General features: G+C 38.1%; 3 protein-coding genes across 9 annotated transcripts in view; 1 reads left to right on the top strand and 2 right to left on the bottom strand.

The window, feature by feature from the left end:
* The window catches only part of PDE6H (phosphodiesterase 6H), a 180,169-nt gene extending 162,263 nt beyond the window's left edge, over positions 1-17,906 (bottom strand). Inside the window, exon 1 of the mRNA XM_045465977.1 lies at positions 17,819-17,906. The gene's annotated coding sequence lies outside the window, so the exon portion shown is untranslated. The remainder of the gene's footprint in view (positions 1-17,818) is intronic.
* CB4H12orf60 (chromosome B4 C12orf60 homolog) lies at positions 2,271-17,927 on the bottom strand. 6 transcript variants are annotated; one of them, XM_045465966.1, is made up of 3 exons: positions 17,562-17,808; positions 17,132-17,244; positions 2,271-3,199 (listed from the first exon to the last, which is right to left on the bottom strand). In XM_045465966.1, exon 3 carries the CDS (start codon positions 3,173-3,175, stop codon positions 2,441-2,443), a length of 735 nt encoding a protein of 244 aa, XP_045321922.1. In that variant the 5' UTR covers positions 3,176-3,199; positions 17,132-17,244; positions 17,562-17,808; the 3' UTR covers positions 2,271-2,440. The 6 variants fall into 6 exon arrangements, with proteins under 6 accessions (XP_045321922.1, XP_045321925.1, XP_045321927.1 ...); XM_045465969.1 differs by having other exon boundaries at positions 17,132-17,198; XM_045465971.1 differs by lacking the exons at positions 17,132-17,244; positions 17,562-17,808 and adding exons at positions 12,481-12,567; positions 16,889-16,932.
* Positions 5,870-16,263, top strand: SMCO3 (single-pass membrane protein with coiled-coil domains 3). Of its 2 annotated transcripts, XM_045465973.1 has the most exons (3): positions 5,870-6,231; positions 13,506-13,568; positions 14,888-16,263. In XM_045465973.1, exon 3 carries the CDS (start codon positions 14,904-14,906, stop codon positions 15,579-15,581), a length of 678 nt encoding a protein of 225 aa, XP_045321929.1. In that variant the 5' UTR covers positions 5,870-6,231; positions 13,506-13,568; positions 14,888-14,903; the 3' UTR covers positions 15,582-16,263. The 2 variants fall into 2 exon arrangements, with proteins under 2 accessions (XP_045321929.1, XP_045321928.1); XM_045465972.1 differs by lacking the exon at positions 13,506-13,568 and having other exon boundaries at positions 5,877-6,231.
* Positions 17,928-18,000: the final 73 nt, after the last annotated feature.

Below are 18,000 nucleotides of genomic sequence, written 5' to 3'. Positions count from 1 at the left end.
CAAGGGATGACACTAGCTATCGTTCCCATTGACATGTGGTGAGGACTTCCCTAGAACTGCCACCAGTCATTCTTCCAGTCATTTCACAGAAAGACTCTGCCCAAGACTTTTCTTGGCCCTCGTCCCATTCATTTCCATGTGACTCCCCCTGCTGTTGTAATATCCTGGGACACAATCTTAAGACCAAGAGAAAGCAGGTGAAAACCTGAATATACACAGTTTCAGAAAAAGTAACAAAGTGAGAGCCATGTCTCCCTCCTCCCATTTATATATGTGTATTTTTGAAGTCAGGATAGAAATGGATCAGCTCAAGAATGTCCTCAAAATAAGACAGCTATTAATGGATACCTATTGCAAACAAGGTTTCAGCATTGGAGCTGAGAGAAACTGCAGACTCCATGTAATGAAACTCATCCTTTTTGCAAACCCTCTAAACCCTGGAAATGGTCAAAATCCCTGTGGCCCTTGCCACAGGACGTTCGGAAGGTCTTATTGTTAGGGAGCAAGGAAGAGATTCCTACTTTAAAATTATAGTGGTGATTCCAATGACAGCCTTGGCTTTGGAGCTGAGCTCCTGACTCAGGTTAGCAAAAGTTCAACTTCAAAGTAGCCATGACTGAGGAGGTGACCTGGGAACCTCGGTGGAAGTGACTGCATCGCAGGCTAAAAAGTACACAAACTGAGTGCCATCTTCCCCCCTCCATCAAATGCCCACCATCTCTTTCCCTTTTAGTTTCTCATGCTGCAGACTTTTTTTAAGTATAAGGAAATATGTTTTCTCTTTAAAGAAGAAAATGGGACTTAAAGCTTTAGATGAGAAAATGTTTACACGAGGAAAAAACTTAGGTATTCTCAGAAAAAAAATTCCAATAAAGAACTAAAATTACTGGGGCGCCTGGGTGCCTCAGTCAGTTAAGCGTCAGACTTTGGCTCAGGTCATGATCTTGAGGTCTGTGAGTTCGAGCCCTACGTCGGGCTCTGCACTGACAGACCAGAGCCTAGAGCCTGTTTCGGATCCTGTGTCTCCCTCGCTCTCTGCCCCTCCCCCGCTCATGCTCTCTCTTGCTCTCAAAAATAAATAAAACATTAAAAAAATTTTTTTAAAGAACTCAAGTTACTAATTGCTTTTCTTATTCTCAATGAAGTTCTTATTAGGTTCATGTAGAATATGGCAATGTTGAAAGCATATGCTTCTTCCCACTGAATGAGCATCAAAGACTTTCTGGTAGGCAAAGGGACTTGTCTAACTTTTCTTCCCCCATAAAAGCACATCTCAGAAATCCTACAAGTGTTTCAGTCTTCATGAAAGGTTAGAGCAACTCCATTTTCAACCTCCAATAGCTCCTAATCACAAAACTTCAGTAGGAAACAGACAAGAATAAATTGTTTGCTCTGGTCTTAGTCAAGTAAGCAAGAAAACAACTACTCTTCCTTCATTGCTCTTATTTACTTCTGGGAGCTCCTGGATGGCTCAGTAGGTTAAGCATCACGATCAGGTCATGATCTTCGGCTGAGAGCATGATCTCATAGTTCATGAGTTCGAGCTCCGTGTCGGGATCTGTGCTAACAGCTCAGAACCTGGAGCCTGCTTCGGATTCTGTGTCTCCCTCTCTCTCTGTCCCTCCCCCACTTGTGCTCTGTCTCTGTCTCTCTCAAAAATAAAAAATAAACATTAAAAAATCAATCAATCAATCACTTCTGGATAAATCATACCAAAAGTATTTAGTGATGGCATATAAGAGTTAAGGCACTAATGTTTCAGAGATGGGTATATAAGGGACAGAAATGCAGAAGTTTATTTTATACGTGTCCTGTCTCAACAGTAGTTTCTGCCAGATTATCTAATGATAACGTTGACATTTACCTGGATTTCGCACTGCAGTATCTAGAAATAGAATTACTAAGGGTGGGGAGTGCTTGGATGGCTCAGTTGGTTAAGTGTACGACTTCAGCTCAGGTCATGATCTCATGGTTCATGTGTTTGAACCCCATGTCAGGCTCTGTGCTGACAGCTCAGAGCCTGCAGCCTGCTTCTGATTCTGCATCTCCCTCTCTCTCTGTCCCTTCCCCTGCTCACATTCTGTCTCTCTCTGTCTCTCAAAGGTAAATAAATGTTAAAAAAAAAAAATTACTAAGGGTGGAAATTAGTTTGGGGTTATTTTAACTGTTTTAAGATGACAGGTAACGTTTAGAAACATCCTCAAACATAATACATTACCTTGTTTTTCTGAACAAAATGTTATCTTTAGTAACTGCCACTTCAAGCAGGCTTTCTTTGATTATTTTTATTTGAATAAAGCAAAATTCAAGGTAAATGGTCTGTTGGGTGACTACTCTTTGCACTTATGTCTCAACATAACACATTTCTAGCATGAAAGGTCTTAGAACATACTCCAAAATTTCACAGGACTCACTGATTCTCTGACAGAAATGAGCACTCCTACTGGTCATTGGTCTTCTTAGGCACAGGCATCTTGGTTTCCATAGTGCTTATGACTTTTTGGAGGACCTCTAAGATTGGTAGCAAAGCTTTGACAATTTGCTCCAGCTGATCTGCAGTGGACTTGATGGTATTCTTGGTTTGCTCAGTTTTTGACGCACCCTGCAACTTCTTCAAGGTGTCTATTGTACTGATTTGGGGTGGCCCTGGGCTTGTGCTTTTCACAGATGTGGTGGCATCTGATTGCTCTTTGGTGTCTTTTCTATAGAGGTCACTTAACCGAAGATTCATGATGGGATATTTCATCAAGGGTGAGACAGAAGATTCTAAACTCCCCAGGATGTTACTACTATTCAGCACAGAGACAATGACTGGTGTGTGGACATTTTTGAACATTTCTTTAGCTGACTGATGCAACTCCTTTACATTGGTGTTCTTCTCAACTATGGAACAAACAGCTGTTACAATCTGGGAACATAAAGGTTCCTTTTGCATTTGGTCATACTTTGCCTCCAGTACAGATTGCATCTCCTTTAAAATTTTGAACATTTGTTCAAAGACATCCTTAATATTATCATCTTCTTTCACAGTCATGTGGTTGATCTGAGTATTCATACTGCAGTTAAACAATTCAATAAGTATGTTAGTGAAGGAAGCAAGATCTTGCATATGAAAGAAGAACTTTTGGGCAGCTTGAACCAGCCTGTCTCTATCCTTTTCTGATTCTGAAGACATTTCTCCAACAAAAATGTTTCAGCACTGCAAAACAAAGTAGTAATCCGAATCAAAACTAAAATTATATTTGTCAACCGTAGGGAGACTGAAAGTATAATCTAAATGTGGAGGTAACTCCTGTCAAGGGTAGGAAAGCTACCCAAGCTATAAAGCAGAAATGATCCTGTGTTTTAATTTAAAAAAAACAGCAAAAATAATTAAAATAAATATATATATATTTTATATTTTATATATAAATATATATTTTCTATATATAAATATATAAAGTAGGGGTGCTTCAATGAACTTAAGTCTCATATTGAATATTGTGTGCTAGATCCACAATTAGATGTGCTGATATATGGAGTAGCATTATTCTCAGAGATTATCCTCAATAACTGTCCAATCTAGTGGAGAAGATGGTATAAAGCTTACAAATTACATAGAGGGGCTCTGCTTCCAGTTAAGATAGAGCAAGCACACGCCATACAATCTTTCCCATTGAGTACAACTAAAAATCCTGGACAGAATATATAAAGTAACTATCAGATAGCTCTGAGAGGTGGATAACAGCAGACCAAGGAGGTAGAGTGCCACACTCCAAAGAAGATCAAGGCCATCTGATGCAAACTCCATCAGAGTCTCTCTTGCCTCAGAATGTTTCTGTACCTTCACTGCAATCCCTCCTCTTCTGCTTCAGAGAGGAGTGTTGATGTCTTTAACCAACGTTCACACGTAGAATTCCAGAGGAGATAACAAAAAGACAGGATTGTGAACACTGGCCCCGGAGTCACAAACCAGCAATCCACAGGCAAAGTCCAACCAGCAGATGTGGTTTGTTTGACCCACCATAAAGTAGTTTCAAAACGCATGTCAACTGCTAAATTCAAAAACTGAAAGATAGAAATCTGGATTGCTATTGATGATTGAAAAAAAATGAGATTAACTGGCAGTACTAAGCCCATGTTATAAGTTAGAAAAATCGTCTGGAGCTACAGCTGTCCTTTTTAAACTAGACACTTGCCCTCTATACCCTACTGTCTAACACTAAGTGTTTCAGCTACATATGTTTTGTCCAGTTACTGTAGGCACTGGAGTTACGTTATCGGCTATACCCACTAATGCACTTTATATTAAGTAACCTTCCTGAAATCCAAACCTCCTCATATTATCTCATAATAAAAAACCTTCAATAATTCAGTATTGCCTAGAGAATAAAATACAGTTTCCTGGAATGGCATTTAAGGTCATCTACAAACTGTTTTCAATTTTTCACTACTTGCCTTCCCTTCACTGCTCTCATATAGTTCCTGTGCCACCAGCCTAGTGGATTAATTTTGTTCCCTGGAAATGCTCTACAATACTTTGTTAGCTCCTTTGTTCACAGTACTCCCTCCACCTGCATTATCTCTTCCCACTCCTTCCCCCTCCACACCTATTGAAATCGTACTTATCCATCCATACTTACTTTCAATACACTGTCTACACATCTTTCTTCTCTTTTTTCCCCCCATGCCTGTACATGGTAAGCCCTAGGATATGTCAAGTGCAAAATGACCCACTGGGACAAAAGTAAAATAACACCCCACTTAATCCTTCTTTAAAACTATAGAGCAGCATCTTTACATTTGACACATTTTCTAGTTGGATTTGGTTCTATATCCTCTACCCATTCAATAGCAACAGAAATTAGTGTTGTTAATATAATAAGAATAGCTACCATTTAATAAGTTTTTGCCATATTATACATGCATTATCTCACTCAATACATAATGACAATCCATAAATTACTAACTAATACTCAAATCACACTAATGAAAAAAATTAGATTAAGTAACTTTCCCAGGGCTACATAGCTAGGAAGTGATACTTGGGGTACACAAAATCAGGACGGTCCAATTCTAAGCCTGTGTTTTTTCCATTAAGTTATATGGGGACTGAGTGATTTTCCTGCGTCTGAGGTGTCCCTGCCGGCTGTAGAGGGACCAGTGGGTATTAGGGCAGAATCTAGATGAAGAAGCATAGAAGACTCTGATCAAAGCATTTTTTTTTTTTTTTAATGAGAGAGAGAGAGAGCACACATGAGTGGGGGAGGGGCATAGGGAGAGGGAAAGAGAGAATCTTAGGCAGATTCCACACTCAGCTCAGAACCCCGTGCAGAGCTCAATCTCTTGTCACCATGAGATCATGACCTGAGCTGAAATCAATAGTCAGACACTGGGGTGCGTGGGTAGCTCAGTCAGTTAAGCGCCTGACTTCAGGTCATGATCTCACCACTAGTGAGTTCAAGCCCTGTGTAAGGGTCTGTGCTGACAGCTCAGAGCCTGCACAGAGCCTGGAGCCTGCTTCAGATTCTGTCTCTCTTTCTGCCCCACTCACACTCCATCTGTCTGTCTCTCTCTCTCTCAAATATAAATAAACATTTTTTTAAAGTCAGATGCTTAATGGCCTGAGTTACCCAGGCACCCCATGATCTAAGCTTTAAGGGAAAGGAGTCAGGTTGGTTTTTTGGGCTTTTCTGTTGTCAAGACATTCACCAACGCAACGAGAGACAGTGATAAAGAGCAGAACTTCTACACACAAATCACATTTGGCTGCAGGTATCTGGATTTACATCTCTTGAGAACCCAAAGCCACCAGCAACAGATGGAAGTATAAATGCAACAGAGGCTAAAGGAAACTTGCTGTCTGGAATAGCAGACAGGACAGAATCCCAGAATCTGAGAGCTGCGATCAGAGTCATCTTCTCTGCTGAATGGAATTAGTTCAGTTGTACAGCCCTTCAACAATGAAGTCCATTCAAGAACAGAAAATTAAATGGCTCACTACTTTACTAGTCTTTCTAATTATGTTACTTAACATACACTGACTTTATATTATACAGGAAATAGAAGAATTCTGAGAACAAAGAATGCAGAAATTGTCTATAAACCAGACAGGCAGAGGGACCCAGCAGAGACTAGCAAAGGCTATAAGTCATCACATTCCACGGAAACATCCGGATGAAACCAGATGAAAAAGCCCTTCAGCAATACTCCTAAACAAGCTGGGGCTACTGAACTCAGGAACACAGCAAGGTAAGCAATATGGATATTTCTGCTAGTATTGATATGATATTCTGTTTCTCCGGATTAAAGGATTCCTGAAACAACATGTCAGTCTTGAATCCTAGCCATAAATATAATATAGTCACAAAACAACTTCGTTTTAAGAGGATCTGATGTCAGCTTCCTTGTGATTATTTCTCTGAAGACACCAGATTAAAAAAAAAAAAAAGTAACAGCTCATATGACTGATTAAATCAGAGGGGAAGATAAAGCAGTAAAGACATCACTATTAGGATTAAAGAAGAAATGATACCTATGTGAATGTGTACTGTTTACATGGATTGTAACATTTCCTCTTGTCTTTAACACCAATATAAGCACTCAGAATCTGTAAAAGAAGAAACGTATAATCTACTACTATTTAATTTATACTGCTTCTGCTCCTTCATGTTACATTTAAATATCATTAGCATTTGCTGTGTATCTCCAAATTGACTGTCATCTTCTTGAGGGCAAGAAACATTGTCTACTAATTTTTTTTAATTCCTTAAGGCACATAAGTAGAGGATTCTCACCTGAGCATTTGATAACTCCTTGATACTCCTCTCCCTAGTCAAAAATATTTTTTAGAAGAACTCACATGGGAAACAGTGTCATGACACCATGATCAGCTTCTTATTTTTGTTGTTGTTGTTGTTTTTAATGTTTGTTTATCTTTGAGAGAGAGGCAGAGCGTGAGCCGGGGAGGGGCAGAGAGAGAGACACAGAATCTGAAGCAGGCTCCAGGCTCTGAGTGGTCAGCACAGAGCCCGATGCAGGGCTTGAACTCACGAACTGTGAGATCATGACCTAAGCCAAAGTTGTACTCTTAACCAACTGAGACACCCAGGCACCCCTGATTTTGTTTTTTCAGTTAAAGGCCATGGTTTTGATTTATAGAAGGAGGCCCAGAGCGAGTTAATAGCTGTTATTTTCTCCCGAAAAGCTTCGGGCTTCACCTATACCCTCTTCCCATGTTCCCAAATAAGTGAAACTTGCATGATCGCTGGACCCAAAATGGATAGTGAGGAAAAGTAACAGTCTGGAGAAATGTAAAACCTCAGAGAGCACAAATGACTAAACATTAGAGGCTGAGAAGTTATCTTTTTCTTTAATTGTTATTGTGGAAAAAGTTCAAACATACACAGAAGTGGAGATAATAAAAAAATAAACTCCCATTAACCCATAATGTAGCTTCAAAAATTATCAAAACAAGGTTGATTTTATATCCTCTGTAACCCTACTCCACTCTCCCTTCCAGATTATTTTGAAGCAAATCTCAGAGATCAAGCATATCATTTTATCATTAACATATTCACTATGTATTCCTACAAAAGCAAAAACTCTTTTTGAAATTTAACTGCATGCTCCCCAAATTAATAATGTTTAACAGAACCATCTTTGACTTTGAAACATACACAGTGTCCTGCTGTAAAAATTTATTTTTGATGGTAGTGTATAAGTTTTTGGAGTGCAATTGGCAATACTTATCAAAAGCAATAAAAACTTTATTTCCCATGGATTATAGAATTCTTCTGGAAATTATCCTGAGGAAATAATCCAGATAATTGAAAAGGGGAAAAAAACCTGTGTATTAAAATGTCCATTAGAATATTATGATGGGGGGGTGCCTGGGTGGCTCAGTCGGTTAAGCATCCGACTTCGGCTCAGGTCATGATCTCATGGTCCGTGAGTTCAAGCCCCACGTTGGGCTCTGTGCTGACAGCTCAGAGCCTGAAGCCCGCTTCAGATTCTGTGTCTCCCTCTCTCTCTGCTCCTCCCCTGTTCATGCTGTCTCTCTCTGTCTCAAAAATAAATAAACATTGGGGCGCCTGGGTGGCGCAGTCGGTTAAGCGTCCGACTTCAGCCAGGTCGCGATCTCGCGGTCCGTGAGTTCGAGCCCCGCGTCAGGCTCTGGGCTGATGGCTCAGAGCCTGGAGCCTGTTTCTGATTCTGTGTCTCCCTCTCTCTCTGCCCCTCCCCCGTTCATGCTCTGTCTCTCTCTGTTCCAAAAATAAATAAACGTTGAAAAAAAATTTTTTTTTAAATAAATAAACATTAAAAAAAATTTTTAAAGAATATTATGATAGGGAAACAATTGGATATTTATTAAATTATGATAGATATCTTATGGACTATTTTATATAATGATTATAAAACTAGAAATAAAGGAAAGTGTTCAGGTAAATTAATATAAGATGACAATTTTATTTACACTGTTATTCCAACTTTGTAAACTACTTGCACCCTTAAACAAACTTTAGAAAGGAATAACCAAAAAAAAAAAAAATTAAGATAGGTTAATGGGTGTTTTTCTTCTTCTATTTTAAAGTGTTTATATATCAGTGCTATTGACTTTATATTTTAAAATACTTTTTTATCAAATCTTTTAATTTCTTCATAATTCTACCATCTGTCAAAACACATATCACATGTGTTTCTCCGTGAAGCTTCCTCTGAACACCTCAATATAATTTCCCTCTTTAAATTTCTGTGACACTTGACATTTAACTACTAGTATTCACAAAAGTATCCTGAGAATTTTTTATTTGAACATGTGATAATCAATACATTTTCACTTTGTAAGGTGGTTCCTTCCCTGAAAAAAACTAAAACAATTGTATAGTATCACTAAATAAATCTTAACTTTTAGATACAATCAATATATTTCTACCATTTATACGCTCTTCTGTCTTGAATGTTGACTTCTCATTTCAACAAAATTGACAAGGTTAATTTCAGTAAGAATCCACTGAAGCTAGTCTTTGTTCACATTCCAATTTCCCAAGACAAAAATATCTGTGATTTCCAAACTTCCTTTTAGCAACAGAACTCTGTCATCAAATAAAATTTTATGCACCCACAGTCCATATATAGCAAGAAGAAATCATAGCTGCTTCAGCAAAGGCTCTGGAAAAATAGGCATGCCAGAGACCACGAGCTCCGCCTGCTGGCCAGCAATTCTCTATCAGGCTGCCCCAGAATCTTTTTGGAACCTATTTCATGAACCACAGCAATAAAATAACTCAAACAACAGTACAAACTCTGCTGTTAAGAAGTGGATGCTAATTGCATAAAGTGAATTTTTTTCATTGACAGGGAGCACTATCATGTGATAACAAATAATGTAAAAATCACATTTACCACACAAAAGGTGCAGGTAATAAGTAAGAATTGGATGAAGTGTATACCACTTAGCTACCTGTAGATGCCAATCTTTAAATGTCTTTTACAAAATGACTTTGAAATTATTTTTAAAAGATTGAATTTTAAAGTCAATATTTAAAAGGTCATCCCTGGGGCGCCCAGATGGCTAAGACGGTTGAGTGTGGCTCAGATCATCATCTCATGCATGATTCGTGAGTTTGAGCCCCACATCGGGCTCTGTGCTGCCAGTGCAGAGGCGTTTCAGATCTTCTATCTTGCTCTCTTCTCTGTCTCTTCCCCACTTGCGCGCTCTCTCTCCATCTCAAAAATAAACGTTAAAAACAAAAAAAAACTAAAAAAAAAAAAACCTAAAAGTAAGTAAAATAAATAAATAAATAAATAAATGGTTATCCCTGAAATTGTAATAAAGATAGGAAGAAGTATACGACCCAGAACTCTTCTTAGGTAAGTGAAGTGTATTGTTGGTAAGACATCACTTGAGGCATGCCTAAGTAACACTATGATCTTCAAGAAGGGTGGCTCCGAGGCACCCGGATGGCTCTGTCGATTAAGTGTCTGACTTCATCTCAGGTCATGATCTCATGGTCTGTGAGTTCGAGCCCTGCATCAGGCTCTGTGCTGACAGCTCAGAGCCTGGAGCCTGCTTCAGATTCTGTGTCTCCCTCTCTCTCTCTGACCCTCCCCCCGGTCTCGCTCTGTCTCTCTCAAAAATAAATAAAGATTTAAAAAAGAAGAAGAAGAAGAGTGGCTCCAACTAATTGCAAGGCTTTTGTTTTGCTGAGTGAAGTAAGCAATTTGAGAGTCGAAGCTAAATTGTCATGGGCAATAGTAGAAATGCTGCATATTGTCAGCTGTTTTTCCATGTGGTTTACAACCTCTCCTCTAAATATCAAACACTTATTTAAGAGTAACAGCTTTAAAGTGTACAAATTGTTAACCTTCCCTAGATGACTGAATATTTCCATATGGCCCCAGTGTTAATATATATTAACCTGTGGGTTGTTCAAAATTTGAATGTGATAAAGAAGATGTGGTTTATATACACAATGGAATACTACTTGGCAGTGAGAAAGAATGAAATCCTGCCATTTGCAGCCACGTGGATGGAACTGGAAGGTATTATGCTAAGTGAAATAAGTCAGTCAGAGAAAGACAGATATCATATGTTTTCACTCATATGTGGAACTTGAGAAACTTAACAGAAGACCATGGGGGAAGGGAAGGGGAAAAAATAGTTTCAGAGAGGGAGGCAAACCATAGGAGACTCTTAAATACAGAGAACAAACTGAGGGTCGATGGGGGGGTGAGGGGAGGGGAAAATGGTGATGGGCATTGAGGAGGGCACTTGTTGGGATGAGCATTGGTTGCATGTAAGTGATGAATCATGGGAACCTACTCCTGAAATAAGAGCACACTGTATGTTAGCTAACTTGACAATAAATATTTAGAACAAAATAGAAATAAAAAATATAATAAATAATTTGTAGAAACTGGTAAAAAAATTAAAATAAAATAAAATTTGAATGTGCACAAGTCAAGCGCCAAGCCTATAATTTCAAATGACACATTACTTTCAACTCCACGTGTACTTTTAAATGTCTTAACTACCTAACTAGATTGGAAATGCCATAAAAGCAGGGACCATGTACTTTTTAATTTTTGTGTGCTTTATAGAGCCTAGCATGCTTTCTTATACATAGTAAGGTACTAGTCCATTAGATAAATTGTTACTGAATTATTAAACTGCTTCCTTCACCAGCTTCTTCAAATTTCACGTGTCCAAAAATAATTCATTAGTTTCACCTTAAAACCCTACCTCTCCTCCACCTAATTCTCTAGTGTTTACCTCACTGTTGGGATAAAAATAATCTTGAACTTATTCAGTACCAGAGGAAGCTTTTCAACACCCTTGCCCAAGAGAAAAGGAGCTAGAAAGGTAAGCCCAACTCAGAAAAAATAAAAGTCATTTTTGATTAGATTTGAAAAACAATTCTGAGCAAGTCATGGTCTCTTATTCAAACTTGTTACTGGCACAAAATTATAGCTTGATATCTGGAAACTGGGAAGAAGGGTATAAAAGTGCAGGTGTAACGCCTTGGGTATATAAAAGAAAGAAAATATAATTGAAATACTGTGTCTTTCAGGTAAGATTTAAGTTTTTTCATCAATTAATTAGCTACTATTCTTTTACTGTCCTGTTTAAAGTTGTTTGTTCATTTAGCTATTAGATTACTACTGTTTTTCTTATTGATTACAACACTCTTTGAAAATTCATACTTCGTTTTTCTTGCACGTTTCCCAGTTTGCTTTTAGTTCTTTTTACATGGTCATCCTTGTTAATCAAATTTTTGTGTAACTTTTTACTTTGGCTTTAAGTGTATAAAGTCCTCCTCCATATAAACATCTGAAAATTATCCATTTTCTTCTATCTACTTTATAATTTTTTACATATATTACATTAACTTTTTAAAATTAATTTTTAACCCCCCAAACTAGTCTATTATGCCAGGAACATTTATAGAATAATAATTTCAATTACTATCGACCTGAGATTCTATGTTTATTATTTATCAAATATATAAAAGGGTCTGTTTTCAGAACTGTTTTGTTCTAGGAGTTCATCTATTCTTATACCCGTACAATACTGATTGTTTTCATAATGTTTTAATACTGAGGGAGGAAAAATTCCCATCATTACTTTTCCTGGAAAAATAGGAAACCTCACCTATTTAGTTTTGTTTAAACCCTTGGTAGAAAATAAAGAGAAAATGGAGTCCTCTGTATCTGTGTGGGATCTGGTACATATTCTCCTCAGGTAAACAACATCCTGATTAATTGTTACTTTATGATTCATTCATCAAGTTGTGCTAACACAGTGAATTAACTGGGAAGAAACTGACCACTTGGAAGCATTCACCCTCCCACCCAGAAGGAAGACTCATCTCTCCATTTGTTTATCTTTACATACATAGGACCACACACCTTTTCTGGAAGCTATGCCTTCAGATAATGGCATAGGATAGATGCTAGAGATATTTTATGCTTTTTCAGGGTAAGAACGACTCCTCTCACTTAAATATCTGAATAGCAATGTAGTTGATGATCTTGTGAATTCAAAGTCAGAAACTGGAGTTTTCACTTCATGATAATATCTGAAAACTCAGAGCCAAAAAAAGAAACAAGTTTAAGGGAAAATTTCAAGAAGACAAAAGAGAAATCAAAGTCCAGATTCGTGGTTATTGAAGTGCAGTTTGCAACCCAATGGTGTGTTTGGGGAGTATTTAATAAACCCTCAGCCATTTCTTTAATTGAACTTGAGATATTTTCTAAGTACGGTTTTGTGGCAATTTGTGTAACACATGGGTGTGCCGGATCTGAATCAAATATAAAAATGAATTTCTGACTAGGGCACCTGGATGGCTCCATTGGTTGAGGGTCTAACTCTTGATTTAGGCCCAGGTCATGATCTCAAGAATTGTGGGTTTGAGTCCTGCATCCAGCTCTGTACTGGCAGCATCGAGTCTGCTTGGGATTCTTTCTCTTCCTTTCTCTCTGCTCCTCCCCCACTTGCACTCTTACTCTCTCAAAATAAATCAATAGACTTTTTTTAAAAATGAATTTTTTGCCATGATAATTTATGCTATCAGGGGTACTGAGACATTTTTTTTCTAAATTTAAAAGCATAAATAATTATGTTCCCTATCCATTTTTAAAAAGTGTACCCCTTTCCATTTTCAAATGATATCTTTATGACTTGGAGAATAGGTTATTTTCATATTTATTTTCTTGAGAAAAAAGTATCTCCATTCTTTCATGCCATGCTTGTGAGGTTCCTCATATCTAGGCCAAGACCCATGGTCCCAGAATAGATAGGGCCTGAATTCCTCAGGATGTTGTCTACTCAAGACAGAATGTGCCAGACCCCATACAGATTTCATTTTCTCTTTTCTCCAAAGAGAATTTTAAACTAAAAATAGACTGGCCAAGCACATAGTAAGCCTATTCAAATGCATATGGAGTAACATTGTTCTTAGAGGACTCAAACTTTTTCACCCAAATAAACTCAGAACATGCTTGTTCCTTTTTTCTCTACGTAGTACCCTGAGCCAGAAGTACAAACACAAGGAGGCTCCTACCAGATTCATTTTATTTATTCGATGGTGCGTTCTTGCTACTCATTCCTTACTACTTTCACGAAATGGTATCGTCTTCTTACTGAGGCTAGTTTTTTTTTTTTTGTTTTTTTTGTTTTGTTTTTTTTTTGAGAAAGAGAAAGAGAGCGAGAAAGCAGGGAAAAGGCAGAGAGGAGAGCGAGAATTCCAAGCAGGCCCCATGCTGTCAGCGTGGAGGCCACACAGGGCTCAATATCACAAACTGAGATCATGACCTGAGCCAAAATGAAGAGTAAGATGTTTAACCGGCTGAGGCACCCAGGCACCCAGGCATCCCTCTAGCTAATCTTTTTTTTTAATTTTTTTTAACATTTATTATTGAAAGACAGAGAGACACAGAGCGTGAGCAGGGGAGGGGTAGAGAGAGGGGGAGACACAGAATCTGAAATAGGCTTCAGGATCTGAGCTGTCAGCACAGAGCCTGACGCGGGGCTCGAACTCACAAACTGTGAGATCATAACCTGAGCCGAAGTCGGTTACCCAACCAACTGAGCCACCCAGGCGCCCCTCCCTCTAGCTAAACTTAATAGTGCCCAAGTGCACTACAGACCAGTCTAAATAACTTACAAGATTTGCAAACGGACACTACATAGGTAATCATAACTACACTGTGTCCGGCACCATGAACACTTTCTCCCCAAGGGAGATTTTAATCTAAAGAATTTTGAATATGTGCTCTTATCGTGAAAATTTTGTGTAAAGATTCTAATGTTATATCTGTGCTGCCTTTGGATGGCCCCTGCGTTTAGAGACCAAATAATTGCCTGTAAGGACATACAGAGTGACTTGAATAGTATAAAGTAACAGTATACAAACAAAATCAAATATTAAGAGCCCTGTAAACTCAGATCTTACTATTCTTCTGGCCCTAGTAACTTAACTCCAAATATTAAAGAAATCAATCTGGTAGGTGACTAGGGCTTGGGAAAATTAAGGAGCACTGGAAACCAAAGACTAACTACACAGTATGTCAAATGCTATTAAATATTACTTGGAAATAATCACATTTGTCAAATAAGATACTTGATAAACACAAATGTTTCCTATCTAGGATTTCTCTCCACCACAAAAAGCTAGTGCCCTAATTAATGCACCAACAGGTCGCATTCTGTTACCCACATTTCCATCCACTGACTCTTAAGTTTCATAAAACTAATTGTTTTGAAGAACCTGTTGAATTTTCTAAGGAATTCCTTAGCACAGTGCTATTTTTCTATTCATAAAGTATAAGATTTCCTGGTCAAATGTATGCAGACAACAGATATTTTTCAAAAGTTTTAGTGAATATTTACTACTTTATTTTTCAGAAGTTATATTTGAAATATGGCTCACAGTGACTTCCTCTACCCAGATAACCCAAGGAGAAGGCAAGAAGTCAACCGTCTTCACCAGCAGCTTCTTGACTGCTTATCTGATAGCTTCAACGCCACCAATAAGCTCATTGGGGTTTTAAACACGCACTTGCGGTGCAGCCTGGCCTCCATTGAGATGAAAAGAGATGGGACCATCAAGGAAAACTGTGATATCATCATCCAAGCCATGATGGAAATCCAAAAAGAATTGCAAAAGGTTGATGAAGCACTGAAAGATAAACTAGAGCCAACCCTTTACAGAAAACTTCAGGATATTAAAGAAAGGGAAACAGAGAAAATTGCAATAGTACAAAAGGTCATTTCAGTCATCCTGGGAGAAGCTACTTCTGCAGCCAGTGCAGTGGCTGTCAAACTTGTGGGCTCAAATGTCACAACTGGCATAATTAACAAGTTGGTCACCGTGTTAGCTCAAATTGGCGCTTCTCTCCTTGGTAGTATAGGGGTTGCTGTTCTTGGCCTTGGCATAGATATGATTTTCCGTGCTATCCTGGGAGCAGTGGAGAAAACACAGCTTCAAGCAGCCATTAAAAGTTATGAGAAGCATCTGGTGGAATTCAAGTCAGCCTCAGAAAAATATCATCATGCCATTACCGAAGTCACCAACATAGTGAAACACCAAATGAAATAAACAGCCACTGTGCCACTTCTGCTTCTCAACAACAGTGTTCTGCTTCTTTGATTAGGTTCATTTTCTGTAAGTTTCCAACATGGACATAAATACAGTTAACAACGTGGAAAGATGGTTTAGAGATGCTGAAACTAGATGCCTCTAGAGTTTTGTATCAACAATGAATGCCTAAATCAGCTGGTGCTAGACCCTGTGAGGTAAAATTATATCCCAGGATACCTTCTTACACTGCTCTACCAGATCAACATTAGGTTTAATGCTATTGTAGAAGAGCAGGTGTAAGGGTTACCTTTTCCTTTTCTAATTCCTCAAATCTTTAAAATTTACACTGACTTTTGTTTCCACTACTAGCTTCAGACATCATTTAGTTCTAAGGCGATGTACTTGGTAACTGCTGCCTAGACAAACTGTGACCTTTGAATGAAATAGAAATGCAGCCATAATTTTGTTCATCAGGTTAAATCTAATTTTCTATCAACTGGAAGAGACTGAAATATGGTTTTGCAACAATTCAATCATGAAAGAACACAATGGTTCTTTACCTTCTACTAATCACACGCTATAACCTGGATGGATTTTTTAAAAGATAAAAGTTAAGACTAAAAAGATAAAGACTCTGTTTCTATAATGGCAATCAACCCTGACCAACTGTGGTGTGATGATTAAATATCCCTCATGTGAACATGTGAACCCTCTGGAACATTTAAAAAGAAAACATGCAAACCCCAGCTACACTTACATAACATGCATTTAGGATGCCGGGGAGGAAGCTGTTACTCTCCTAAGAATTTGTCACTTTGTCATTTAAAGGAGAGTCATAATTTTTATTACCCTGAGTTTTCAGAAAAATGAAATTTCATTTTCAATACTATCAGAATGGAAGCTGCCTCTGCTACAAAAAACGTTAGGTGGCCCATTTCATTAATTACCTGATTTCAGAAAAATCCAGAGGTTAATGAGGCCTAATGGTTCAGTTAATTTCTACAGACACAAGTGTTTTTTCACCAATAACTACCCATTGAGACTCTTAGGTTCTATTCACAAAATTATTAATAAGTTGTTGATGCAAGAATGTGTTTGTTACAGTTTATTTTTTGCATAAAAGTACAAGAAATGTCTTGAGATTTTAAAATCTCATCATGTCCCCAAAATTAAAAAGCTAGATGAAATACTTTAATGTTTCAAAATGTACTCATTTTCTCTTCTGTCACTGTTTCTTAAACTTAGTTGCAAACTAAATTTGTTCACATTCAAAATTAAAGCTTATTTTTTTTATTACCTAACTTTCAAGTTCTAAACTACAATACCTTGTTAATGCTCTTTCTGGGATTCAAAATTCGGTCCAAAACCAAACCGGGAAACTTAAATGCTTAAGTGCACATTTAAATATTCTGCTGCTAAGATTAGTATGTATCTCCTTCAATGCTGGAGTATTTACAATAATTGGTAGTAAGAACTATATCTAAAATATTTTCCTATTAAGGGATATTAAAATCAGAAATAACCAAAGGAGTCTTTTAAAAGTAAAATTTTTAAATATTTGAGCTTACCTTTAAGGGGAAAGGGGGAGGAGTCTCAGACAAACCGCAGATAGCAGGGAAGGATGAAAGACTAGACCTAAGTGAAAATCCGTATATAGGTATAGTGACATCATAAAGGACTTCTAGATGGTGAAAAGACCAAAAGGGAAAGGAGCCAACATAAATCAACCTCGCCACTTCTAGATTTAAAATTGCATACGTATCTCCACATTTCCTCCTCAAAAACTTATTGTAGGTTACTGTAGATTAGTTTATCGTAGATGAACAATCTGGAACTCTAAAACGGGCACTAACTTGCTCAAATCTACAAAATGTTGTGTGTGCCTATAAAATTTCCAGACAGACATGACACTAGCAAAGAGCAACAAACACAGTACCAAGTAAAATTTGGGGGCCCGCTCTCAAACAGACACAACCAAAAGAGACAGCACGCGCTTACATCACGAAAAAATCCAAAATCCAAAAACTAATACAATTCTGGCCAAAAGAAACACTGCAAAACAGCTAACTGGAATCGTCCCGTCCAACCCAACGTGACGGAGATCCCGGAAATTAAGTCAGAATGTCTCGGTCCTAGAGGGAACGTAGTCTTCTCATCAGCCAATCACCTAACCCACTTGCTTCGCTTTCCTTATTTCTATTGGTCTAAAGAAGTGTCAATTAACGTGGTTCTGCGCAATGGAGGCGGGCTCTTACCAGACAGTCAACCAATTCGGTATTAATTCGGAGCGGAAGAAGACTCTGGTCCGGGAGTTCTTGGTTCCTCTCTATGGTACCAGGGCGGAGAAACGCTAAGATCTTCGGCAATAGGGATAGGAAGTGACGTAAGGATGGCGGAGGGGCGCGAGGTTTCAAGATGGCGGTGGCAGGGTTGCTGA

Source organism: Leopardus geoffroyi, chromosome B4, assembly GCF_018350155.1.
Source record: "Leopardus geoffroyi isolate Oge1 chromosome B4, O.geoffroyi_Oge1_pat1.0, whole genome shotgun sequence".
Lineage (NCBI taxonomy): Eukaryota > Metazoa > Chordata > Mammalia > Carnivora > Felidae > Leopardus > Leopardus geoffroyi.
Note: the sequence above shows the minus strand (reverse complement) of the source record. Positions and strands in the feature narration are given on the sequence as shown.

Excerpts from the sequence above, each read along its gene's own strand:
- CB4H12orf60 (XM_045465965.1), bottom strand. The coding sequence starts at position 3,175 with ATGTCTTCAGAATCAGAAAAGGATAGAGACAGGCTGGTTCAAGCTGCC.
- SMCO3 (XM_045465973.1), top strand. The coding sequence starts at position 14,904 with ATGGCTCACAGTGACTTCCTCTACCCAGATAACCCAAGGAGAAGGCAA.